The 26782-nt window shown below is 60.9% G+C and overlaps 1 protein-coding gene across 1 annotated transcript; it reads right to left on the reverse strand.

The window, feature by feature from the left end:
* Positions 1-8480: 8480 nt before the first annotated feature.
* On the reverse strand, positions 8481-18541 carry COPS8 (COP9 signalosome subunit 8). The gene is made up of 8 exons (XM_045845814.1): positions 18382-18541; positions 17401-17471; positions 15272-15320; positions 14020-14152; positions 11957-12064; positions 10838-10900; positions 10041-10088; positions 8481-9412 (listed from the first exon to the last, which is right to left on the reverse strand). The coding sequence occupies exons 1-8, from the start codon at positions 18457-18459 to the stop codon at positions 9333-9335; spliced, it is 630 nt and encodes a 209-aa protein (XP_045701770.1). The 5' UTR covers positions 18460-18541; the 3' UTR covers positions 8481-9332.
* Positions 18542-26782: the final 8241 nt, after the last annotated feature.

The following is a 26782-nucleotide window of genomic DNA, read 5'->3' on the forward strand; positions in this document are numbered from 1 at the left end:
GTCGCAGGCTCAGCCCCTCACCGGCCCATCCGCCTGACCTGGGGCCGAGTCCCCTCCGACCACCAGGCTCTGCTGCTTAGACGTGTGCAGCTGCTCCTGCCCCGGCCTCCTCAGCCGCACGGGGACACACGGGGCCGGATCGCAGGGGCAGAGCTGAGCGAGGCCCACCGCTGCCTCTGGGGCGCCCTGGGCACACGTGGGCACCCTCAGGCCCATCGGAGAGACTGTCACACAGAAGCCGAGGGGCGGCCTGCTGGTGACCATGGTCTTCTTCACCCACATGGAGGTGGGCAGAGAGACCAGGAGCCGTCCGGCCGGAGGCCCCCAGACAGGCAGGGCCCCTGAGCACGATGTGGGGTCCACCCTGGATCCTCGGCCGCAAAGGGACTCGGGGTGTGGGGGACAGCGGGTGCCACCGGACGAGGGTGTGGGGGACAGCTGCAGGCCACCTGGAACTGCCGGCGCTGACTGTGGCCCCGGCCATCCCGCCAGGTGGCTAGGCCCTCAGGCGCAGGAGGACGCATCTGGCAGTGTTGCTGTGCCATTTTTGCAAGGGGTTGGTAAGGCTGAAATTGTTTCAAAATAAAAAGCAAAAAAAAAAAAAACCCACAAAAAACCCCAGACCCAAGACCTGTCCTGGCAGGTGTGGCTTGGATGGAAATCGCCCCACAGAGCAAAGGGTCGCAGGTGAGAGTCCCGGTCAGGGCGCACGCCTGGGCTGCAGGTTCGGCCCCCGGCAGGGGCGCCTACAGAAGGCGACCGGTCGATGTTTCCCTCCCTCACTGATGTTCCCCTCTGTCTCCCTCCCGTACCTGCTCTCTCTCTGAAACCAACGCACCAAGCCAGAGAGCAGTGGCGTGGTTTCAGAGGACTTCAGGGTCCCTGCCGGGACTTCCCTGTGCTGACCGCACTGGGAGGGAAGAGCCGCGCTCTCAGCGGCACCCGCCTCCTGCCCCCCCCACCCCACCCCCCGCGCCCCCCCCCCGGCCCCGCTCGGTCTCCGCCTTAGAGACCAACACGCCGACGACACGCAGTTTACGCGAAAGGCTGGGGGGCGGGGGACCGTAAAACCGGCCGGGAGGGGGCCGTCTTTCCGAGATGAGCCGTAGAGATAATCGTCGTCCAAAGTCAACAGAGCTGACCCCGGAGAGGTCAAGTCAAACTGACCGTGCAAATCCCGGACACGTTCCCCTCATTACAGAAGGGCCCACATGAGCCTTCACAGAAATGCCTGGCGCAGACGGAGAGTCCTGCGGAGGTGCCCGCGTGACCAGGGCGCCCTTGGAGCTGCCCCTTGGGTGTCCTCCGGCCGAATGGGGAGGCAGGTCGGTCAGCCCTTCTAGTTCAAGGCCGCCCTCAGCTCGGGAGCACTGGGTCTGGGCAGCCTGGGGGTGGGAGTGTGACGTGAACGGCTGTGATTTCAGAGCGAGCTGACGCGGAGGCCCTCCAGCCGGCTGAGGGCTTCGCCGTGACGTGAAGCAGCAGGCAAGGGTCTGGCCGGGAGGATGGGCCCTGGCCGAGCTCCGCCCCCTGTCCCCCGCATTCCCTGTCTGGCGGCACCCCAGCTGCGGACAACTTCGCTCCGCGCCCCCACCGCAGCCCTCCTCCGGGCGACACCCTAGCCTTCGTGGCCCCTCCGTCTGTCACGCAGCCACGTCCCCACCGTGATCGGACAGAGTGACTGGGACGAGTCGTCACGACCCCTGGGGACGAGGGGGAGCCGCCCCCCAGCTCCTACGTTCCTGAGGACTTACCCTGAGGAACGGCCCCAGAAAAGGGGGCGATAAGGGAGGGGTGGCCCATCCCGCCACTGACCGACCCAGGGGGGCTGCGGCATGGCAGCCCCGCGGACAGTGAGAGACCATCCGCCCTGCAGCAGCCCCGCGGGGTCAGCCTCCCTCACCACGACCACCACCCACGGGGAGCGGCGGGGGGCTGGGGAGTAGAGCAGGTCCCCCTGCTGTGCCTGCTCCCCGGACGCGTGTCGGCCAGCCCTGGGCGACGCCGGCGCGGTGTCCCCGTCTGACCGCAGACGGCCCCCGGGGCCTGCGCCGCCTTCCGCTGATACAGACCGACTCCCACACCCGCTTGCAGCAGGTCTCCCGGGATGAGGCCCGGGCTCGCCACTCCCCACGGGGGCCGACGCCCCTCTGCAGGCCCAGGGACGCCTGGGGGACTCCCTGGTGTTGGCAGGCGAAAGGACGGGGCCCAGCGGGCCCACCAGGGAGACCGGGCCTCTGGAAGACGGGGGTTTCGAGAGACAAAAGGAGGCATAAACACGAAAAGAACCCGAGGGAAGGAATTCGAGGTGAGACGTCAGGGGCATTCTCTCCCCACGACTGGTGGGCGCCGGGGAAGAGGGAGCACGCACCCCCAGCCCGACCGCCAGCGCAGGCCACGCCGGCCGACTGGAGGCCTGTTCCCACTCACGCGGTTGGGGTGTGGGTGCCGCTGGGCCCGGGGAATAGGCCTGCCGGGGAATAAAAGTCGGCAGAACGAAAGAGGCGTCTGAGAAAAAGGACACATCGGCCTCAGGAGCCCACGGAAACGAGCCGCAGCCTCAGGACTCGAGCACCGGGACGGAAGAGGCGGGGCGTGAGTGGCAACCCCAGGGGATGGGGACAGGGACCCCCACAGTGCGTGTGGGCAGAGGCCCACCTCTGGAAGGCATGCAGAGCCCCCAACATCAGCAGCAGTAGAGAGGTGACGTCCGCCCGGCGGTAAAGCTGGCCATTCAAGTGGCAGAAATGAAGACCACGTGGGCGTCAGAAGCACTAAAGTGACAAGAATGCAAAAACAGACAACACTAAGTGTTGGCAAGAATGTGGGACAACCGTGGCTTTTGTGCACTGGTTATGGGCGTGGACATGGTACCGCCAGTTCGGGAAACGTGTAAGTGAACAGAAACCCTCGGGTCAAGGGTCTGGACCCCCAGACCTGGGCCCTTGCACGGATGGCCGGGAGCGTGCGGGGCTCCGTGCACTGGGGACCGCTGCAAAAAGGGTGGACCGGGGTCCCAGCAGGAAACAGCTGCCCCTCCCCAGCGGGGGGACATGAGGGAGTTTCATAAAGGGCCGTATCTCCCAGGGTGCACACAGGAGCTGAGTGGGCCGCTGAGGTCGGCGCGGTGTCCCCAGCAGGTCTGCTCAGCGTCACGCCCCGGGGGTCTGCATCTGGCCGAGGGCCACTGGATTGCAGGGGCTTCCACTAGGGGGCACTGTGTGAGTGCCCCTGAAGCTGGGCCACCGCCACGTGGGGTGATTCACGCCAGGGGACCGGCAGGCACAGACAGGAAGTGCTCTGTTGCACTGTGCACCAGGCCATCCTCTGTGGTGGGGACCGTCCCATGCACCGCAGCAGGGCAGCCGCGTCCCTGGCCTCTGTGCCACGGTCAGCGCCTGTGACACCCTGAAGTATCTCCAGACGTTACTCAGTGAACCTCGGGGATGAAACTGCTTTTGGGGGAGAACCACTGGCTGAGGGGGTCCTCCTGAGCACCGGGGACAAAGTCCCAGTTTTGGACACCCCCCCCCCCCAGGTCTGATCGTCCCAAGATGCCCTGGGGTTTGCTCTCTGGCGGGGACTGTCTTCCTGCCGGGCAGCGAGTGCCCGTGAGGCGAGGGATCCAGGTCAGTCCACAGGTTGCTGCTCCACTGTCCGAGGCGACTTCACCAGACAACCCCAGGACGGGGGCGGGGTGGTGGGGGCCGGGCAGGGTGACCACCTCTGCCTAGGACTGTCCCAGGCCGGGGGCCAGTGAGGAGAGCCTGTTGCAAGACCCACCAATGAGAGAGCAGTTTGGGGGAGGGAAAGGGGAGGGAGGGAAATGGGGGGAAGCCCGCGTGCATGCACACACACAGCACTCACACACACACAGTCACACCACCAACAGTTACACACACATGCACGCACACATAGGGTCAGACACACAAGCTCACATACACAGGCTCACACACACAGGCTCACACACACACTGGTACACACACACACACACACACAGGCTCTCCCCGCCCCCAGCTCTCACCTCTGAGCAGCCCGGTGGCTCCCACTGCTGCCCCGGCCCCGCCCCCACCACGTGACCCTGTTCCCGGGGAGGTGGGCACACCCCGCCTTTGGCACCTGGTCTGCCCCCTCCCCCAGCCCCGCCCCCGACGAGTCACAGCGTCCTGTTCGTTCAGCCACTTCACGAAGCCGGGTCCCCGCAGGCTTTCCCTGGGCAGCAGGATGTGGCGTGGGGGCGGTCCGGGCGAGAAACGCAGGGTCCTGCCGGCCCAGCCCCACGGGAGGGCGGGGATGAGAGGAGACAGCCCTGCGAACCCCTGCATTTCCCTGTCCCCACTGGCCCTCTAGGTGTCCACGCCGGAAGCCACAGTGCTGGGTGCCTCCCCCCACCCCAGGGCCACAGCTGCCAGGGGGCAGATCTGACTGGGCGCCTGCACCCAGGAGAGCAGGAGCCCGGCGCGCCTCCCGCTGGTGCCGCCGAAGGAGCTCGGGGTGGCAGCCGGGGCGACGTTGTCCGCACAGGTCCGGGGACTGGGCCTTGTCCCCAGGCTCCCACGAGGTCTGAGGGGGGGCTGCGAGATGGCACCCTCTGTGCTGGCTTCTCGGGGTGTCTGTGAGCATTTTTTAAGGCAAAGGGAAAGGTAGGATGTGTGCACTGCCAGAAACATCTGAAACTAGGTGAGTTTGAGCCTCTTCCCACAGGAGCTTGGGTCCGGTGACTCCCAGAGGCCCACCTGGGTAACCGCGTCCACCACGTCCCCTCACCAGACGGCCACCCGCCGTCTTGGGGTCCCCCCCCCCAGTGAGGCCGGGGTCCTCTCAGTCATGCTGCTGGGCCCAGGCTCCCGCCTGCACTACTGCAGGCCCCAGGGGGAGGCCGCCCACACCCGGCCCTGCACCCAGGGAGGGCGCCATGGCGGACTGTGCTTTGGGGGCACATACGCACGGTTGCGGGGGCAGGGAGGGGTCTGCAGGTAGGAAGGACGAGGGAGACGAGAGAGCATGGGTCAAGGGCTCCGGATGCGCCTGCGCCGTCGGCAGCCACCCGGAGCCTCAGGGGGTGCGCACAACCCTGTGTGTGTATGTGTGTCCACATTCCTGTGCGTGAGCCCACGCCGAACACGCGTGCACGTGGTGCGGATGGCAGCCGGCTGGCTCCAGGCTCCCACCGCCATCGCGGAAGGAGCGAAACCCCGTTCGTGGCAGACAACGCTTGCCAGCTGAACAAAATCTCCAGTTCCCTCTTTTCCTGGAGCGGCTGAGAGGAGGTGGTTCCCGACTTGGGCTTTGCCGGTTTCCAGAGTTCGAGGGGCCACGGGGACCCTCGGGACCTGCCCGACGGCCGTTCTGACAGCCAGAGAGCGCTGACCCCCAGGGCACACCCCGCCCCCTTCTGCCCAGGCCCCGCCCCTTCTGCCCAGGCCCCGCCCCCTTCTGCCCAGGCCCCGCCCCCTTCTGCCCAGGCTCCGCGAGACGCAGCACGGGGCGACGCGGTCCTTCCGCCTAACCCGCAGCTCGGCGACGCTGGGAGCCCTTCCGGCACGTGTTTCCCGTTACAGGCTGCGCTGGAAGAAGCCAAGGTTCTGAATATGTTTGCAAGCTAACTGAATGATTACTTTCTCCAAGAAAGCGTTTGCTCCCCACAAGGCAGGAAGAGAGGCGGGGGGAGGGGTGCAGGGGAGGACCGAGGCCATGACGATGCCGGTGGCCCTGACAGCTGCTGCTCTCACCGCTGCGGGCTCTGGTCCCCCTCACACACGGGGGGCGAGGGGTCGCTGAGGGGAAGGGCTGGGGGGGGAGTAGGGGGGCCTGCTGGGACCTGGGCGGGCCACACGAAGGTGGGTCTTAGCCAAGCGCTCTGAATGGTGGGGCCTGGAGACAGGGAGAGGGGCGCACGGCTCCCCCGAACCCCACTCAGCACACCAGCGCTCCCCCCAGGACCAAGACGCCCTCAGCCCCCGACACTCTGACTGACACATCCTCGCTCCCAGCCGGCCCTTCTCCCCTGCGCAGCCGGCCGGGTGGGGGGCTGCCCGGGCTCAGACGAGGGTGTACAGACTGAGCCCCTGTGGCGGGCAGACGACCCCGGAGGAGGGAGCGCGTGGCTGCCCTCCGCGGCCGGGTGACAGATGACAGAGCACCCAAGAGGGCCTTAGGGTCCCAGCCCCTGCCCGTGGGCCCCTCTTGGCGGCAGAGAGGGTTCCCCCAAAGTGATCTTTCTGCTCAAAGGGTTGAAGCAAAAGGAACGCGCCCTTTGGGCAAGAGACTGGACCCCGGAAGGTGGCCGGGGGGTTTCCAACACGCTGTCTCAGGCCCGGGGCCCTGGGGCGCCCCTGCCGTGCGCAGGGAGGGCGGGGGTGGGGCCGGGTGGCCCGAGTTTGGGTTTCCAGTCGCCCCTGAGGGTGCAGGGCAGCTCGGCTCTCCTCGGGGCTGGGTCCCAGCCCCGGGGCCCTCGGTGAGGAGCTGGGCACAGCACCCCCGGACACTCAGAGCAGGGCCGGTTTGAAGCTGAACCCCTCGAGGCCTTGTGACAGACACGCAGGGTGTCCAGAGGAGGTCGCCGACCTCAGTGTGAGGCGACCCCCACTCCCCTCCCACAGCCTTGAGCTCTGGACCGAGTCGCATTAAAGCGTGTGGGCAGGTCCCTGCTGGGCCACGGGGACCGGGGGTGGGGCAGACGGGGTGGGCCAGCGTCCCCCGTGAAGGCCAGGGTGACGGCAGCAGCACCACGGCCACCTTCCAAGCGAGGACAGCTGGCTGGCGGAGCGCCGGCTCGGTGGGGAAGGCCGGGCCGGCGTGCTGACGGCGCACGGGGACCTGGGTCACCTCGGCCACACCGCCTGCCCGGGCAAGAGGGCGGTCAGCACGGCCCCGGGAGCAAAAGTGTCTTCTTTTCAAAACGCAGCTGGTCGGCCGCCGCTCACCACCTGGCAAGTGCCCTTTGGGCTCCCCAGGCACGGGGCGATGAATGCTCTCGTTCCCAAAGCCTCCCGCCGCCTCCACGGCACTTCCCGACAGAAACGACGAGAACCCCTCCTGGGGCCGAGGGGCGCAGGCGCTGACGTGCACTGCGCCAGCGCACTCCCGCACGCAGAGTCTCGGGGCCGGTTTCCCTCTGAGACGACCCGCCGAGTCGGTCGCTGTCACCTACGGCCCTCCCTCCGGCCTTTGGAGAGGCCGATGTCGCTGCGGAGGCTGGAGGCTGGTCCGCGGGTGGCCTGGGAGTGACGTGCGACTGCAGGAGCAGGGTCACAGGAGCGACCCCGCCCCCCGCACCGGGCGGGGCCGGGCGGGTGCTGCGTGGCCACACCCCCCGCAGATGTCTGGCTGAGAGCCCTGCTTCCCACAATTCACCGCGGGGGAGGCCACGCCCAGCGCTCACCCTGCGCTCACGCTCCCCTCGGAGCCCTCTGTGGCCGTGGGGGAGGGGCCGTGGCGGGGAGGGACCCGGGGCCTGGCCACCGGGCCGGCACAGGGCACGTGAATGGCAGGCCTGGCGTCGGAACGCACGCTCGGCCGAGATCACGCGGGAAGATGTCGGAAGCTGAAGCCGGCCGCCGATCTTCTGGAATGGACCCCCAGTGAGGTGCCTCTGGCAAAGCCGAAGGAAGGGCCGGGGCACACTCCCGCATCCCCGCCCACACTCTGTGCCCTGGGCGGGCGTCCTGCGTGGCGCCGGCCAGCAGGCTCGCGGCTGCCAGGTGGGGTCGGGATTTCCGGACCGTTCTCCCTCGACGGCACCCCCGCCAGCCTCACCAACCACCTCGTCCTTCTTTGGTCGGGTTGCGTAAGGGCCACGGGGTCCCTGCGGACGGGTGTCGGTGGCTGTGTGGACTGTCACGCGCAGGGCACTCGGCCGGCTGTCCTGAGATGCTCTCCGCAGGGGCGGGGCGCCAGCAGCAGATCACGAGGAGGCTATGAGGTCAGCCCTGGCTTCTGCCTACCCGGGTGACTCACAGCCGGAGCAGGGCCCGGCCCCTCCCCTCGGCAGAACCAAGCCCCTCCTCCCAGCCCACCCGGGAGCCGGCCCTGGTGCACGCGCAGGAAGCAGGCGCCCTGCTGGGGCGGGGTGGGGCACACACGGCGTGAACACCCAGGCCCCTCGCTCCTCCTCGAAGAGAAGGCCGAAGAAGTCCCGGCCCCCACGGTCTCAGCTGACGTGCTCTTCAAGGGACTCACGGACGTGGGATGGCCCCCGGGACGGGGCCTCGGTCTGGGGGCGGGGATGGTGCCCCCCGGCACCTGTGCCTGGACCTGCACAACTCGAGGGCAGGCCTGTTCTCAGAGCCCTCGCGGGAAGCAGGCCTCCCCTGGACAGACGGCTTTGCTGAGTGGGGACATAGGTCACGGCCGCGCAGGCGGCTTCTGTTTGGCCGAGAAACTCCTGATCTGAGAGAGACGAGGACGAACCAGAGTGTCGACAGGCCACCAGGACAGGGACATTTCTGGAAAATGCCTCAGATGAAACAGCCGCAGAATTCAATTAAATATTTATTGAACAAATGCAAAACAGATGGACTCAGCGGTGTCTCAACCTGAAGGTGCAACGAACAACTTCGAACGCGCAGAGGGCGGTCACCCAGAGACGGGGGACCTGCCCGGCACCGCCCCGAAGCGGGACTTGAACCGGGGGTGGGCGGGACAGCGGACAGCGCACGTCACCCCACAGCGTCTCCCCAGCACCAGGCCTCGCCCCACTCCCGAGAGGAGACGCTGCAACCAGCTCTTCCCATGCACGCCTTACAGGGTCCCGTGCTCACAAGCCCGGTGCTGCCAGCAACGGGGGCACGCTCGGGCTCACGCTCACACTCACAGCGAAGGGTCTCCGGCCAACAAGCCCGCTCCCCGGGGAACAGCTTCTGTTCCTCACCTGGGCGTCAGCACCCTGACCCCCGGGGGGCAAGGGGAGAGGGCACATTCTGCAAAGGGGGTGCGGCAGGATTGCCCCACCTCGCGCACTGCCCCGGGGACAGTCCTCTTCGAACCCCAGGTGGGCCCCGCAGCTGCGAGCCCGCGGCGGGGTGGCGGCCCGAGCGGGCACTGCACGTCGCCGGAGTCCCCGGGACAAACGGGCTGCCCCGTCATCCCGACGGCTCCACCCGCGCTGCCGCCGGACGTCCCCGCGGGAGAGCTGCTGCGGCAACTATCCAGCACAATGTTCAAGGACGAAACGTGTCTAGTGCGCTTTCTACTACGTGTGTATTTCGTCACATGCTCAGCACAGAGTGCGCAGGCGCTCGCTCCGGCCGACGCCCTGCACGCACACAGTCCACCTCGCCGGGTGCCGGGTGCCGGTCCGGGGCGCGGCGGGCGGCCGGAGCCGAGGGGCGTCAGTTCTCCAGGAAAGCCACGTAGTCGGTGAGCCGGGCCAGCTGCTGCTCATTGGGGATCGGCGGCACCGGGGCGGGCTCTGCGCGGGAGAGTCACAGGGTCAGTGGCCGGGGCAACAGGGCACCGGTCCCCCCACCCAGCATTTAACTTAGCGGCAAGGAAACGCCCCGATTTTGTGCACTCTGGAGGAACAGGCCGAGATGTCTCGGATTCTCACGAGCCGTCTCCCCAAACTGGGGGTGCGGCTGCGTCTGGTCTGTCGTGACTGACGTGACGTCCCTCTGAAGGGCGCTCAGCTCCTCTCCCCGGGACAGCCCTGCCCGTGCGGCCTCGGACTCATTGGGTGAGCCCCCGAGCGCCCACCGGGTGACAGGCGCTGCTCTGTGCCCTAGGGGAACCTCACACCCTACGGACAAAAGCACCAAGAACCCCCCGGCCCGGGAGCTCCATCCCCACGTCCCCTCGGGCAGCTCCTGGTGGCCTGCGTGCGGCCGACAGGCAGGTCACGGTGCCCCCACTGGCCGGGGCCCAGGTGCGGGAGCTCGAGGGGGGCTGCGGAGGGGAGCCCACAGGCACTCTCGTGACCCAGGATCATCACAGACACCAAGGAAGGGGTCCGACCTCCTCACAAGGTCGGCGCTAAGAAACGCAGACCCCGAGGGAATCAAGAGCAGAGCACACCTGAACGAGCACACGCGACGACGTACCTGATAAAGGGGTGAACCTGTTGAAGGACATGTCCAGCACCCCTGCAGCTGAAGAAGCAAAATTCAAGGTCAAGTCTGCAGGCGTCACCACGAAGAGTTTTCACCAACAGCGCGGTCAGTGCCTCACGCATGGACGGCCGCTCGTTTCCCAACAGAGAACGGCCGTGCCCCGTGTCGGCGGGGCCTGGGGCGGGGCCGGGCACCCGCGCTGAGCGCGTCAGGAGGGCCTCCGCACGCGGGCAGGAAGCCCCCTCCGTGGCCCCGGCAGCGGAGGGCCCCACCCCGGCCAGCAGGCGGAGAGCAGCCCGCGGCAGCCGCTCAGCCCGGCCCCGGGCGCAGAGCCCGCAGAGGGAGGGAGGCCGGGCTGGGCTCTGCGGGTCCCAGCCACGGAGCACCCTGTTCGGAGGTGCCTGAGTGCGGGAGGTGCTGCAGGGGAAGGGTGAGCTCGCAGCCACCCACGGGCGCAGAGGGCGGGCTCAGCTCCAAACGGCTCCGTGAACGGAGGGGCGGGGCGTTAGCGTCTGGTGAAAACTGACTTCTTGCAGCAGGGATTACTGAGCACCTGCATAATGTGGTTTCTTTAACATAAAAATGAAGTTTTGGCCACGAAGGCGAGGCTGGGTCACCTTTAAGGGCCCGCTACCCTGAGGGCCTGCCAGTCGGAGCTCACGCGGTGGTCACCCCCCTTTCGTGACGAGAGCAGGCTCTGCACCGAGTCACTCCAGCTGCATGGCTGAGATGCCGGAGCGGCCACACAGGTGTCTGGGCCACGGGGGCAGGGGAGCAGCTCCACCTACCTGGCTTTTTGGGCATCACCATCCTCGTGGCAGAGTCGGCCAGCCACCCCTGCTCCAGCACACCTGCGGACGGGCCGTGGACGGGGAGTGAAGGAGCGGGCAGGGCCCCCGTTCGCCCACCACCACGGGCAGTGCCTGCCCAGGAGCCCTGCCCGCGTGGACTGACCCACCACATGGGGCTCTCCCAGCACGACAGGCTATGGACAGCGCTCCCACGTGAACACCGCTCTGGAACACGCCTGACCACGTCCAAGCCCCGTGTCCCTCCCCGAGACCGGGGGAAGCCCCGGCAGAGGGACGAGTGCGGGGACGGCAGCCGCAGCTCGCTGGCCAGAGGCCGACCGGGGGCCGCACTAGGGGTGCTTCCACGGGCCTCTGACGTGGGGCTACAGCCACCACTTAGCGGACGCCGGAGGGAGACTTCAGGGAAGCCCAGTGGCACGTCGCAGGCCACACGGCCAGCCCGGGGCGGCCCCACGACGCCCCTGCAGGGGCTCCGGGGGGCCGCACGCATCGGGCAACCAGGTCCGGGCCGGCCCGGGAGACGAGTCGGGCAAGCAGGCGTCGGGAGGAGTGAGTGCAGTGCGAGTCGCTCCCGGAGCGCCCCTAAACCTGCTCCCTGGGTGCTCGGAGCCGTGCGGGGCCCGGGAAACTCGCGACAGGACGCAGTGCTGGACAGCGCTCCATGTGGCCGGGGCACAGAAAGTCCAGTCACTGCAAAACGACGGCACCAGGCGCCACAGCGCTCGCCGCTCTCCAGCCTGCGCTCCGGCCCGGGGAGGCGGGACGGCAGCGGCGCATCTGCATCTGGGGACCTGCGGTTGGGCACTGGGGGGTGAGCTCCAGGGTCCAGGGACCAGCGAGGGGCGGCGAGGGGAGAGGGGGGCTAGGGAGGAATCCTGGGGTGAGGGCACCGCACCGGGCGGGAGGGGAGGGACGTCTCAGAGAGAGGAAGGGGGTCGCGGCTCTGCCGCACTGACGGGGCGGTGCCGGCTGCGTCCCGGGGACTAGCCGTGCCCCCCCACCCCCCCCCGCCTGGGCCCCTCGGGGGCTGTGCAGTAGGCTCCACGTCCCCTCCCCGGAGAACACGCATGACAGAGCCTCCGCTCCCCGCGCTACCTTTCACGGCCTCTTCCACGGGGAGCCCCACGAAGGCGGCGAAGTCGTCGGCGATGATCGAGGTGTAGGCCTGGGAGACCAGGGCGAAGGCGCGCCGCCGCGTGGCCTCTGCGGGGGAGGGGGGGGAGTGGGGGGGGAGTGGAGGGGGGGCAGTGAGCAGAGAGGCCCGTTGTCAGAACGCGCGGCCGAGCGACAGGGCTGGCCCCGCCTCAGTTCAGCACGCAGGACGGACCAGCCCTAGATGCCTGCTCCGCCCACAGGCTGCAGGGAGACGGACGCGTCTCTCCCGCTCCCCCCGGGCAGGACACCGCTCTCGGGGGACGGGGAAAACGACGGGGAACAAGTTCGCACACGCAGGACTGAAAGCCCAGGGACGCTTCGTTCACGCGAGGTCAGGCTGTCAGTCGTGGGGCAGGTCTTCCCCCGGCTCTCCGCCCCCCCGTGACGGCTCTCCACCCCCGGTGAGACGAGCACTGACGAGGGGGCGGAGCAGAACCACCTGCTGCGGCACCCGCCACCGCCCCCTCCTCGGGGGCTGCCCACGGGTGCCCTGGACCCAGCACTGCCCGGCTCCCCGGCCGGCCATGCGCCACTTCACTGGGGGGCAAACCCCGAGGCCCGCCCTGAGCAGCGGAACCGGACAGGAGGAGCCGACAGCCATGCCAGCAGCATCTTGACTCTGGATCGAACGCCCTCCCCACCCAAAAACACCCCAAGACAAGGCGCGTGGCAGCCACGGGCAAGGGGTGAACAGTGCCCGCCCCCCGGCCCGTTCCGCAGGGCTGCTGCCCCCGGCTGTGGACGTGCTGGGAGGTGCTCTGGGTTGTCCTTCCCGGGTAGTGGGCAGCTGGACACGTGCGGAAGAGCCCGTGACACACGGAGCGTCCTCTGCAACCCCAGGACAGTGCCCAACAAGGACACCGACCCCTCCGGCACCTCTCACTTCAAACGAGCCCCGGTTCTCAGGTGAGCCATGCCCCCCCCCCCCCCCGACCCTCCGCCCCAGGCTGCTGCGTGTCCAGTCACGCCCTGCCCTCTGCTCCCCGCTGGTCCCAGGCCCGTTCCCACGCTCCCTGCAGCGCCCACGCCCACCGCCACCTCTGCGGGAGGCGTCAGGAGAGCCGAGCCCGTGTCCTGCCCGCGAGCCTGCTAACGAACGCTGGGGAAGGCACCTGGCCTGTCCCCAGGCTGCTGCCACGAGACGGGACCAGGCCCACGAGAGCCCACGAGCGCAGACGGAGCGGCAGGGCTGCCTCCTGCCCCGCGGGCCCCAGAGCCCCGTGCTGCCCTGTCCATCCCACACTCCTCCGGCCCGCCGGCCTGCCCTCCCGCCTCTCCCTCTGGTCACCGCCTGCGCCTGCCGTCTGGCAACTCGCACTGCTCGGTCTGACCACCCGAGGGAGTCACCGCACGGAGAAAGCCACCTTCACCTCTGCTCCCTCACGGAGCTGCCGGCCCTCACCAGGCGCGAGCACCCAGTCAAAGGCTCCCGCGTGCCGCCCCCTCCGCACCAGCAGGAGGGCAGGCAGGAGGACGAGTGCTGACCACATACACAGGCAACAGCAGAAGAGGGGGTGATGGCCTGAAAGGAGCCACTCTCACGACAGCGCAAGCTGGGGGGACTGGAAGCGGGTGTGGGGGCGGGCGGGCGGACGGAGAGGCGGAAGCAGGCCGAGCCTTGCCCTGTCGCACCAGCACGTGACCTTTAGCCTCTACGTGTCGGACCGACTGGTCCCAGACCCAGCAGCTGGAGACAGCGCCTGCCAGAGGCTGAGAGGGAAAGTTCACAGCACACAGCCTCCACTCCCACAAACGGGTTAAGAGAAACCTGGACCCCTACCTCGAACTCATGAGTGTTACAAGATCCCACTCTACCGGCCAAACACCCTGACCAGAGCCGTTCCGACTCAGAGTTAACTGGGACGACAGTGGGGCCCGAGCTGTCAGTGTCACCGGCGGTGGCAGCAGCCGCAGGAAACGCAGCAGCAGGAGTCCGCAGGCCGCCCCGGGCACCTCGCAGGGAACGCCCGCCCACGCGGCTCTCAGCCCCAGAGCGACCCTACCTCTGAGCGCGTCCATGATCGGCTGGACCGTCTCGGACCACTGGTGGGCGCCGATGGTCGTGTAGACCCCGGGGAAGTCTCGCTGCCAGATCCTCTGTCCCACCGACCAGATCGCCCCAAGTTCAGAGTTTGCCTGCAATCAACATGGTTATTTCTTTTGAGGATCGCCACTGTGCAGGTTCATCAACAGCTGCATCTGAAAACAGAACCCGGCATTTCCTTTCCGAGGTGTAACGACGTTTCCGCTCAGCACTACCAAAAGGGTCTTTAGACACTGAACAGTAACCTCTATTCACGTTTGACATCAATATTTACTGTAGCAGCAAATTAAAGCCTGAGAATGCAGCACAAAAACAGTGCAGAACTGAGTCTGCAAGCTCTTACGCTCTGCTTTTAGAAGATGCACTTCTACTTCACGACCACGTGTAAGTAACACACAGACCCTGTATTACCGACACACACACACACACGAAAGTGCTTCTTCAGGACAAAACCAACAGCAACGTGGCTGACAACGCAGACGGCGACCTTGGCCGCCTCCCCGGGGCCCAGGCGCGCCAGCAGGGCTGGCACCATGCACAGGACCAGCACCCCGCGGAGCTGCAGGGGCGCTGCCAGAATGATGGGGGGGGGGCGCAGAGCAGAGCACCGCCAGCGGGACCTGCCGCCGCGGGTGCGCACTGACCAGGGGCGGCAGTGAACTCCTGGGGACGGTCTGTGGGCCCTTAACAACTTCACTCCGCGTCCGTGCCGCACACAGGGAACAGCTGAAAGCAAAAATTCCTTTCATCCCACCTTGGGAAAATCTCTTAGGGGGTTATTTCATCTCATCTCCGACCACAATAAGAAACCTAAAATCTTAATTAGCAAAAAAGCATCTCAATGCTGCGAGCAGCCACCAATGTTAGAGCACTCTTCTAAACGTCCCTGGGTTCCAGATGCGCCCGGGGCCGGCAGGCTGCAGAGGCCCGCCGAGAAACGACGACGCACGCCCAGCCTGCCCGGAAGCTGGCGCGCCGGTTTGGCCGGCTGAGCGGCACTTCCGTGACATGCCCGGAGAAGCCCGGCCGGCGGCGCCCCAGGGGAGCGCAGGTCTCTGCTCAGAGGGACACACGTGCAGCTCTGCTCTGACTGCAATACCAGTCTAACCACAACTCCCGTGATCGCACGGGAGAGAAAACGAACTGCACGAGGCGGCCATTTCGACGGCTGTCACTCTTGCATTAAAGCAGTGGCCAGGAAGGGTACTCACCGACTTTATAGCGGGCGGTATTCTTTTCCAAAGATATCTTGCGTTATTCCTAATTTGCATCCCCCAAGAAAAAACAAACAAAAAAGATCATCTCAGTAAATGTTTAAAACTCCAGATCCCAATACAAACCCGCAGAGGTACACTCTGAAACTTGTGAATTTGCCCAGGGAAAGTAAGAGTAGATATCCACATCAGAAAGACATGAAATAACGTATTTTTCGGACTATAAGATGCACCCCCTGTTTGGGAGGAATAATGGTTGTTAATGCTGCTGCTGAGTTCTGCTTACATTTACATTGGTGAAATATTGTTATTTACGTTATTAAATACTTTACCACATTTTTTGCTTCAAATTTTTTTTCTCTATTTTCCTCCTCCAAAAGGAAAGACCTAGGTGCGTCTTATAGTTCGAAAACATGGTAGTTTAACCATTTTGCCATTTGTAGATTTTTTTATTGATACAGATCTTAAATTAAGGCAATTGATAGCACATTAAAAACTAACATCTAAGCATAGCTGCCCCGACTACTTGTTCCTCTGTGAAAACAGACAAACACCACCCCCCCCACCCCCCCCCCACCGCGCACAGCCCCCCAGCGCTGTCCCGGGATCACGCCCCGCCCCCACCAGCGGCCTCGGAGCCACCACAGCCTGAACCACATCAGACAGGGGGCGGCGAGACTGTAACAAATGAGACAGATAGTTTACATGATATGTGTGTAATGAAAATCTTGGTTTAGGTTTTTAAACGATAAGAAAAAAATGTAGAAGAATTTAAAACAACATTCACAATCCTCATCGATGGGCCGCAGAACTATGCGACCCTCTCTCTCCTCTGCACAGTTGTGCTTTCTGACTTTTGAACACGAATTAGGAATAATTCACAAATAAAAAACTTTCAAAAAAAATCTCATACACACTGGTAGTCAATTCCCCTTAGCTCCTCAATCTTCCCTTTCCGTATCTCTTGGTCCACTGATGACTCGGGAGGGGAATGAGTGAAGGTCAGATGAACGTTTCAGAGAAAGCCAAAAGGGTCAACAGAATTAAAGGAATTTGGGGGGGGGGGAGTGGGAATAACAGGACTAAACAGTAATGAAAAGAATATAATAAAGATGATGTAAAGATAATTTAAAATAAAATAACTTATGGGGTTTCCTCCAGGTTACTAAAACAGTCTGAGTTGTGGCAACTTTTATGGTGTTTCAGTTTTATTTACAGAAGCAGCTGGAACCTGGAGCCAAAGCTGCGGATGAAGTGGGTGATTAAGCCAGGGGACAAGACCTTGATATAACCAAGGAAATTGTGACTGTTAGCACAGTGATCACATATTTCTTTTCATGTGGCTCATAAACCTACTCCAACGACATTTTCCAAAAAGGAGTTCTAAAAGGATCTTGGAGCTGTAGTGCAATTGTTGGCAAGTGTGTGTTTTCCTGGAACGACAGCTTTAATGGAACAATTTTATTTCAAGTTCACTTGTTTCTATGTTTGTTTTTTTGATCACATTCATTTAATAACATAATCCCATTGTGAAAACTAGTTAAATAGGAAAAAATGCCTGTAACCCCACCACCCTCACAAGTTGAATGTTCTATGTTGTTTTGTTACAACATAGTCCCTTCTCATAAGTACTACTATCTATTTATAAGATAGAATTTTATTTTGAGGAATGCGTTTCAGCCACCTGAAGCCCCACATAAAAAAACAGACAAACACAAAAACAGAAACAAACAAAATCCCACTTGTTTTAGGCTGCAAAGAGTATTCATGATTTGCTGCTCTTTTCGATGAATTAGCAAATGCAGAATCGTTCAAAGTAAAAAAAAAAAGAATGAAAGGAATTTGAAAGTAATACTGTAGTTTCTTATAACAAACTGGAGTGTTTTTTTAGAAGGTTTATGTAAGAAAAGACACGTGTATTTTAAAATACCTCAGCCTAAAAAAAAAAAAAAACCCTCAGCCTGATCATAATCTGTGGCTCATTATCTGACACTGAGGCAGTGAGTGTCACAATAAAAGGCACCGTGCCTGTGCCCGCACCGCAGTGACGGCGCTTCAGTGCGGAACCACCTCCGCATGACCTCGCAGAGGCTGCTGGCTCTCGGCCGCAGGGAGAACGTACTCACATGTCATTGTGGAGCAGGTACAGAGCCAGAAGCTGCCCATACACTGGGGGCGTGGCGATTCCTCCGGGAGCCTAGAGGGCCAACATGGAAGAGAAAAACGTCATTTCCTTATGCTAAAACCCAGAACATGAAGTTCAGATTTGTCATCAGCAGTGGTATCTCCCTCTGGGCCTCAGTGTCTTTACACATCAGAAATATTGAATGGGATCCTCTTCCCAGTTCTCACATTCTTATATAAATGGTCTTACTATGACAAGAAACAAGTATTTCCAGCAGATTCCTAAACCCTTATGGTTCTGCCCGGTATGTCAAACATGTTGAGTAATGATAAACAGAAAAAAACATCACAGTCGAGGTACAGGCATTTACAACCTCATTCAACGGTACTTCATTAAAAAAAAACAAAACCTCTATTAAGTGCCTGTTAGTAAGCTGCTGTTTAAAAACTCGTTTTTATATTTGCTTTTTAAGTGCCTTTCTAGGAAAAACCTCAATTCTAATAGCCGCATGATGTAATTTCCACTTCTCAATGAAGACGACTGGGGAAACTCGCGTGCGAACGCTATGTTCTCATGCGCTAATAAAAGGTTCCAATGGCTACTGCATCATCTTCTGTCTGTGTGTGTGCGCGCACGCGTCTTCAAAGAAATCCACACGCCCCGACCTCCCCCACGACCGCCGAGGGTGCTTAGTCTAACACGGTCGGCCCAGGGGGCGCTTAAGCAGCAAGACACACAGGACTCAGGCTCACTCACTGAAGACAGACAACAAAAACCTCCCAGCGAGCCGGGGGGTATCCTGCCAGATCCTCAGCCTCCGGCCCAGCCCGGGGCACCAGACTCCGGGCGCCCAGCCCCCGCGCCCCGCGGGCGCCCGCCCCCAGCCCCGCCCCGAGGCCCCAGGCCCCGTTACCCTGGAGACAGGCGCCGCCCGGGCCTGCGGAGACCCCGAGATTTTCCCCAGCTCTATGCGAACGGTTACCTCGAGCTCCTGGTTCTCGCACTGATCCAGCAACTTTTTGAAACTAAAGGCACCTTCTGCCATCACGGCCACGGGCATCTTCCCAGCCGGCCCCGCCGCAACACCTTCCCGGTAGTCAGACCCCAGACTGTCCCTCGGGGGCGTCGCGCCCCAGATGACGTAAGCCGCCGCCGCGTGTGCCTCCGCGCAGGCGCAAAGTCGGTTCCGGCGCGTGGTGGGACGTCGCCGCGGCCGGCTAGGGGGCGGGGCGCTGCGCCGCTATGACCCGCGCTCGCGGGGCCCTGGAGGCCTGGCTTGGCCTCGGGGGAAGTTGCTGTGCCGGGTGCGCGCGTCCGAACCCTGGAAGAAAGGGCGTCAGGGCAAATTTGAGGGCTCTTCGATGTCGCTCCTCTTTGGGGAAAATTTAAAGGTCTAAAGCGAAGCATTGCTTCTGCCTCCAAACCTGCTCCTTCAGTCCTGCCCGTGTCTGGAAACCGCACGGGGTCCTTCCACGTGGGCGACCCCTTCCGAGGGCAGCCGCCGGCGCCCCCGGACCTGCGCGACTGCCTCGCCGAGGCAGCTCCCCGCACGCCACAGCTCCCTGTCTATCGGATCGTGTTTCCCGCCTGCTCTAAACTCTAAAATCCAACGTCCTTGCCCTCGCGGACCCTCACACGCGGGGTCTAATTCCCACCCGTCTCCTACTCGCTCCTGGCTCCCGCAGTTTCGTGCGCAGTCCTCATCGCGGGCCGACCGCTTACTGGGTATTATTACCTGTTTACAGGCCGGCGTGGGCGCTCCCACCCGACCACCAGGAGTGAGGCTTAGATTCGTTCGCTGCTGCAGTTGCCTACATGCTTGGCGGGCGCAGAGCCAGTAGAAAAGGCAAGACCCCTGATTCGAAAGCCTAGGGGAGGGGAGGGGCCGTTAAACGTAACAGATCTCTCTTATTTGCAGCGTCTCTCAACTTTTCATGGCGTATTTTATTTGCTATTTACAGTACTCTAAAGAAAGGAAAGTTAAAAATTTAAATTATCACTGCATTTTATCACCCATTTTTATATTGCACAATGCCGGTTTCAAACACAAATACAGGTGCATGTTAACGCACATGCGCGATCACAGAAATCACACCATTTGCATTAAATACCTAATTCGTGTACGTGTTTTGTTCTTATTAGAACCATAAAAATGCTGCAAAAAAACTAACCTTTTTAAAGATTTTATTTATTTATTTTTAGAGAGAGAAGGGAAGGGGGGGAGAGAGAGAGAGAGAGAGAGAGAGGGAGAGAGAAGCATCAATGTTCAGTTGCTGGGGGCCGTGGCCTACAACCCAGGCATGTGCCCTGACTGGGAATCGAACCTGCAATGCCTGGTTTGCAGCCCACGCTCAATCCACTGAGCTACACCAGCCAGGGCAAAAAACTAACTTCATGCACTTCTTTTCACGCACCTGCCGTAGCAGCACTTCCCACCTTAGGCTTCCTGATGAGCAAGGAAGAATAAAGGAAAGGAACCGCCCCTCCCCTGCTGTGCTATCTCAGTCAGTTCACCCAGAGGGGCATTTCCACCTGCTCCATGGGAGTGGCCTAACAAAGGCAGAATGTGACAGGCTCCCTTGGTTGGTAGCGTTTTTTAGGATGCCATTGTCTTTGTCACGTGGTTGAAGCAAGGTCAGGTTCCAAGGGAAGACGGGGCCTCTCAGGGCTGTCACTCAACTTAGCAGGGTGCCACGTGCTCACTTTTTGTTCTGATTCGAGCAAGGCACACATGCACGTATTAGGTATTTAATACAAACTGTGTGATTTCTGTGGTTTCGCCTGTGAGTGAAATGCTCTTGTATTTGAGCTTAGAACTATCACTGCACCATATAGAAATGGGTGGTAAAAGTCAGGCCGATAATTTGAAAGTTTTGCTTAAGGAACAGTTTCCATGTGGAAATTATTGTAGCTAGCCATCTTGGATGGAATGTAAAAATTTAAGAAATCACTACCATAGCCCCTCAGAGCATTGACAATAAAATATAGGAAGGTGCCCGAAGAGCTGGAATAACGAGAATAAAGCGACAGGGTTTCATCAATCACACAGAGACGAAGATGGAGGACAAAGTGATCCTGAGACCATCTGGCATCAGTCGGAGGGGCAGGAGGTGGCATTTTTAACATGTAACGATGGCCCCCAGCCCAGGCTGGGTGACGGAGGGCCCAGCGGGCTCCATCGCCCAGAAACGGGATCATCTAGAGAGAAAAGTGGCCACTGTTCAGGCTCTGGCGTGGGGGCTTGGGCTGCTGAAAGGGGAAGGCTGCTGGTTAGACCGTCCTTGGCCGAACAGAAAACCCACAGGCAGCTTTGGGAAAACAAGCACAGGTCAGAGTTAGAGTTTGGGGCTGCCTGTGAGGACCAACTGTTCCTTAACAGACACCGGAGCTCTGGTGTTGGAGGGTGGAGCTAACGAGGGGAAGAAGAGAGTCTTGGGAGAGAAGGGAAGAAGGTTCTTGGGGCAGCAGTCAGGCCTCAGGTGAGACCGTGGCCTGGATTCGGAGAACTAGACGCGACAGTGGGGGGCTGATGGCCGCCCGAGGCAGCTCTGCGGCGGGGAGAAGCTGAGTGCCGGCAGCAGGCTGCGGGCCCCACCGCACTGGAATAGCAGCGGGCCGGCGTGCCGAAGGGAGGTGTGGGCGCCTGAGGCTGCAGGAGGCAGGTCTCCCACTTGTGCCCCTGCCCCTCCCCTCTGAGGTCTTGTTGGGGGCGAACCACCCCGGGGGAGGCTGGGAATCGGAGCGTGGCCAGTTCAGAGACCTGGAATTTCAGCTGCTTCCTAAGAAACCCACTAAAAACTATCAGAACGAAGGACCGGGTTAAGCAAGGTTTCAGGATAGAGGATCAATAGACACAATTATATTCATATACAGTAATAATGAATAAACTGAAATTAAGAAAACAACTTTACAAAAGCATCAAAAGAATAAAATAAAAAGTTTAGCAAATAATTTGCATAATTATATACGATGAAAAACTATGAAACAATTGTTCAAAGAAATTGAAGAAGACTCACATAAATGGAAATACATTCCTTGTTTGTGAATGGGAAGATTTTATGTTATGATGGAAATACTACTCACATTCAGATTTAGTGCAGCTCCTATCAAAATCACAACCGGCTTCTTTGCAGTTATTGACAGACCATAAAATTCCTATACAAATTCAGAGACACGGAATAGACAAAACAATCTTGAAAACAAAGGCTGGTGAAACTCATACTTCGCATCTAAGTCAAAACTTAACTGTACGGCGCAGCGAGCAAGACGGGGTGGCTGTGCAGCTCAGCGGCAGTGACAGTAAACACACAGATCAGTGGAGGATATCAGGAGACCGGAAAAAAATCCTTGCATTTACTGTCAAATAATTTTTTAGTAAAATGCCAGCAGCGCTCCACGGGGGAAGAACAGTCTTTTTAACAGACGGTGTTTCCCACGAGCCAAAGAAGGGAGCTGGACCCCCTCTCTGGCCACATAGCACGATGGACCCAAACGGCATCGCACCCTCCAGGTCGGAGCTGAAACCGTAAAGCCATGGGAGAAAACACAGGGGGCTTTTCCACGACCTGGAATTGGGCGCTGGTTTCTTAGACATGGCACCGAAGGCACAGAGACAACGAAAAACGTCGACAGATGGGACACCGTCAGAATGAGAAACTCCTGTGCTTCAGAGGACGCCAGCAAGACGGCGGGAAGACCACCCTGGAAGGGAGGGAAGTTTGCAGATCACGTCCTGGACGAAAGACTCAGACTGGGAGGAAATAAATGACGCTCACAACTCGAAAGCAGAAAGACAAATAACCCAGTTCAAAAACGGGCAAAGGACTTCATTATTTCTGCAAAGAAGAAGAACATGTGGCCGACGAGGACAGGGAAGGGCGCACAGCAGCGGTGGCCCGTGCCCACGGGGACGTGGAGGGCTGGACCCCTCAGGCACTGCGGTGGGGGGCCCTAGGGGGACAGTCATGTGGGTGCGGCCACCGTGGAGAACAGTCTGGCAGCTCCTCCAAGTTTAAAGGGAGAGGTGTCCCATGACTCAGAAATTCTACACTTAGGAGTGTATCCAAGAGAAATGAAAATATGTTGAAAAACAAAATCTTGTACACAGATGTTCATAACAGCATTATCTATCATAGCCCCAGCATGAAAATAACCCCGATGTCTGGCAACTGACAAACACAATAAAATATGGCCCGTTCGTGCAGTGGAATATTATTGGGCAATTTGGCAAAGGAAACGAATGAAATACACGTGCTGCCACATGGCTGGATCCTGAAAACATTGTTAAGTGAAATAAACCAGTTGCGAGTGACGAAATGGTGTGGGATTCCATTGATTCGAAATGTCCACAATATGCAAGTCCGTGGAGACAGACAGTGATTGGCAGGAGGCAGCAGAGCGTGGGGGGACGGAAGGGCCACGAAGGGGCTGGGCGTGGGTGAGGCCTCTGGGCAACCTGGGTCTGGGTCCGAGCTGCAAGGACGGAGGGGCCAGCCCTGGGCCAGCCCCCCTCAGTGGCAAGGACGCGGGCTTCCGGCTCGGGGTGGAGAGTCACCCCAGAGCAGGGGCAGCTGCCTCTGTCACGCGTGACCGGGCAGGGAAGGAAAGGGACGCGCTGTTCATTCCCCTGGCAGCACACTCTCAGCAGACAGGGCAGCGGACTGAGCCATGCACGAGCCGGGGTCCGGGGAGAGGACGGGGCGGGGGGGTGCCACACACCACCGGGCCGGGCACTGGGAAGGGGCTTGGTGTCTTGGACTGGGACGTCTCCAATGGAGCTTTGCCGAAGTCACTCCGTGGGGGGGGCGGAGCGGGGGAGGTGGCGACGTTGGAAAGTACACGGAGCGGCGACACAGTCTGAGCCGCCAGCGTGGAGTTCCACCCGGGCAGTTATCCCGAGAAGGCCGTTGGGCGCGAGGGCGTAAACCCAGGGCCTGAGGGGGCGCAGCGACGTCTGCGCAGCCGCGGGAGCCCCTAAACAGGCCCCAGTGTCTGAGCGCAGAGAGGTGCCCGTGTCATTGCCGGGCAAGGGGATGCTGCGAGGCCACTGAGCCCGTGGACATGAAGTCTGTGTTCCGGAAGTAGCCTTCCGGAAACAACGTTAATAAAAAAAAAACCAGACAATAATATTGCACATATCTCTCAGCTATGACTACGTGCAAGGCCAGACTTATGGGTGAATGTTGGAAGGAACGTAGTACCGAAAGCTGTTGCATAGAAAAGGGGGTTAGATGATGGACAAACGAAATATTCTTTTTAAAAACGTTAGAAATACAGTATTGTGAAATTATTTTAATGACGATTTCTTTGCTCCCAATTGTAAATGACTTCCATGATCCGAACTTAAAAAGATAGGGCACGGCTCTTTCTCCCCCCTGCCCCCCCGCTTCTGACTGTGCTTGTTGTGTCCACAGGTGAATAATAAAAGACCTTTTTGCAAAAGTCCTGAAAGGGCCTGGAGCGCAGGGCCCTTTCAACAGAGGCCTGTCGGGGAAGTCGGGAGGCACAAAGACAGCTGTGAGAAGTGGGGGCGCGGAAGAAGCCGCGGGGTTACCAGGCAAGCAGGGAAGAGCGAGGGCACGAAAGGGGGTGGTCTCCCTCCCCCAAATGGCACCGTACAAAGCCCCCAATCCCACTCCTTTATGTCCTCAGTAAAGACGTGTCCCTTGGCTGACAAGCCGCGAGGGACTCAGAGAGGGACTCAGAGAGGCTCTGTGGGCCATCGCGCGTGTGCTTTTCGGGCCTGGTTCTGTTTGAACCGGGGAAGCTCCACGGGGCAGCGGCAGGGGCTCGCACGCGCACTGCATCGGGAGCGCACGCCAGTGTCGGCGCTCAGCAAAGTTTCGTGAAGGACCGCTGACTGAACACGCTCATTTGTATCCCCAGGGCCCTGTTCGGCTTTCTCTTTTCAAGATTTTATTTATTTAAATTTAGAGAGAGGGGAAGGGAGAGAGAAAGAGAGGGAAAGATCAGTGCGTGGTTGCCTCTCGTGCGCCCCCTACTGGGGACCCTGCCTGGGAGGCACGTGCCCTGAGTGGGGATCGAATGGGTGACTCTTCGGTTTGCAGGCCGGCACTCTACCCACGGAGCCACACCAGCCGGGGCTCCCCGCCCGGCTTTCCTCTCCTTGTCCATGAGTCCTCGCTTCTTACCTTCTGCTTCTGCAACTCCTGGCAGCAGGGGCTTCTGGTGTCTTCAGCTCCAGGGCGATTTGGTACAGAGGACCCTCCCCAAGACAAAGGGGTGTCTGGATGCTGCTGTGCTGTCCCTTCCCAGGGGGACCTGGGTCACTGTGTGCTCCCCACCCTCACACGGGGGCGCGGCCACCACCTGTCTTCAGAGAGCCACAGACAGGACAGGGGTGTTGACCACTGCCCAGGAGTCCCCTCTTGTCCTCCTGGTGCCCTGCCGAGTGGCAGCCAGTGCCAGCCTGTGACATCTGACTTCTGTCCTGCCACACGTCCTCTTGTTTGTGCCGGTTACTTACGATCTTTTCGCTCTCGCAGGCCTCTCGGACGCCCAGAGCCCCCGTTGGGATGGGACCCCCACACTCTACCTAGTTCTCGTGCATCTTCTCCCCCTGCCCGGGGCACCCTCCTCCATACCGGGCCTTGCGTTACCGACAGGACAGTTCCCCTGGAACCGGCGAGCGCAGGTTCATGCCAGGGACCACGACACTGTCCCACCAATCGATCAGACTTCTGCCCCACGGGACCCACGTGGTCTCAGAGCCCTCGCCAAGCAAGAACTTCAGCCTACCCTCGGGAGGGTGGAGGTCGCGTGCCAGGTGAGCCTCCCGGGCGCGTCCGTGCTGGAACAAGGGCTGCTGCCCAGCGCCGCCTCCCCGTGCTGGCAGCTGCCCCGCTACTACGGGTGCCGGCGGGCGTCCCTGCTGAGCGCTTCCGGAGGCCGGATCTAGATCTCCGTTCCTCCTTCCGCCGTTCTCCGGCCCGTGCCTTCTCGCCTGTTCTCCGCTTGCGCAGAGCTCCCCAGTCCCCGCGGACTTCGTGCCGGAGCCCATCCCAGTGCCCCCAGGCCTGACCCGGGTGTCATGGCAGCAGCACACATGGCAAGGAGCCGTGGGTTTTGACTTAGCTCGGGGCGTCTCGCGGCAGCCTGCCACTCAATCCCCAGAGTGCCCTTGGGTGGCGCTGTGCCCGCTGGCCTGGGGGCACCGCGGCCCGGGCGGTGGCCTCCTGCCCGCTGGCTTTCCCACGGCCCCCACCCCGCTCCCTCGGGAGGAGCACGCGCGTGCAGACTCTCCCCAAGGGGCGGTTTATCCTTCTCCAGAAAGAGGCTGGGCGCTGGAGTGGCTGAACTGGAGGACAACCTTCCGCGGGGAAAGAAACGTAGAGATTTTGGAAAGCAAATCAGAATTCATTGTCCGTTTTGGAGGAACCCAAGCTGACACCATTTGGTGTTCTTATGCTATTTTTGGCCGAACCTTTAGAGCTCTGTCCTCGGGGTCCGAGCCCTGACCTTGTGGCCTCGGGTGAGCCCCTCGCGGCCTCTCCGAGTCCCCCGCTGCACCTGGAAAGCCGAGGTGACATCCAGGCTGCCCCGGGAGGCAGTTCTGACGGTTGAAGGACCTTAGTCTTAGTCCAGTGTCTGGGCCAATACCTGGTGATGGTCGTTAGTGGTAACGAAAGGCAGCCAGATGGACGCTAGGTTGGGGCGTCCCTTATTCACACAGGGTTTTTAGACACATCTTGTTAAACCTTTGATAAGCAAACATTATATTTAAGTTTTTTGGAGGTAACTTGGTCCTGAGGAAGTGATTTCCAGTTTTCTCCTCTCCCAAGTCCAGCGCAGGTGAGGCAAGAGGAGTCCGGCGCTATCTCAGACCTTCCCACCAGGGGGCGCTGCCGCACCGTGCAGGACCTTGAACTTACCTCCAGGCGGAGGAGCCCAAGGGCCTTGGTGTAAGCGGCGAGATGCTGGCTTATTTCATCCCGTTTTCCCGCTCGGGGCCCTTAATTCCTCCTCCTCAAAATTGCTTTTTCAAATGGAAACCCGGGGCACTGTCCTCTCCGTTCTTCTTAAAAACAAATGATGCACGAATGTCTGGCTGCCAGGGAAACACACGCAGGGTGCGGGAGGGATATCGTAGACCCCGGGAGAGTTTCCATAGCATCTGCTTCACTCTGAGCGTAACAGACGGTGGGATCGGTCTCAGGATGTCTCAGCATCTGGCCGCTGAGTCCCATCCCGTCCCCTGAAACGTGAGGCTGCCGTCAGACACATAATTCTGATACTCCACAGCGTGTTTGATACAGGAGCCGTTGTACGATGTTTAATTTTTTACATTTTCATAAAACACAAAGGATGATGCATCGGTGAGTAAGAGAAGAACACACAGGAGTGGGATGATGTGTCCAGGACAG

The sequence above is a fragment of the Phyllostomus hastatus genome, unplaced genomic scaffold (genome assembly GCF_019186645.2).
Source record: "Phyllostomus hastatus isolate PE091 unplaced genomic scaffold, TTU_PhHast_1.1 phas_contig_477, whole genome shotgun sequence".
NCBI classification, from domain to species: Eukaryota; Metazoa; Chordata; class Mammalia; order Chiroptera; family Phyllostomidae; genus Phyllostomus; species Phyllostomus hastatus.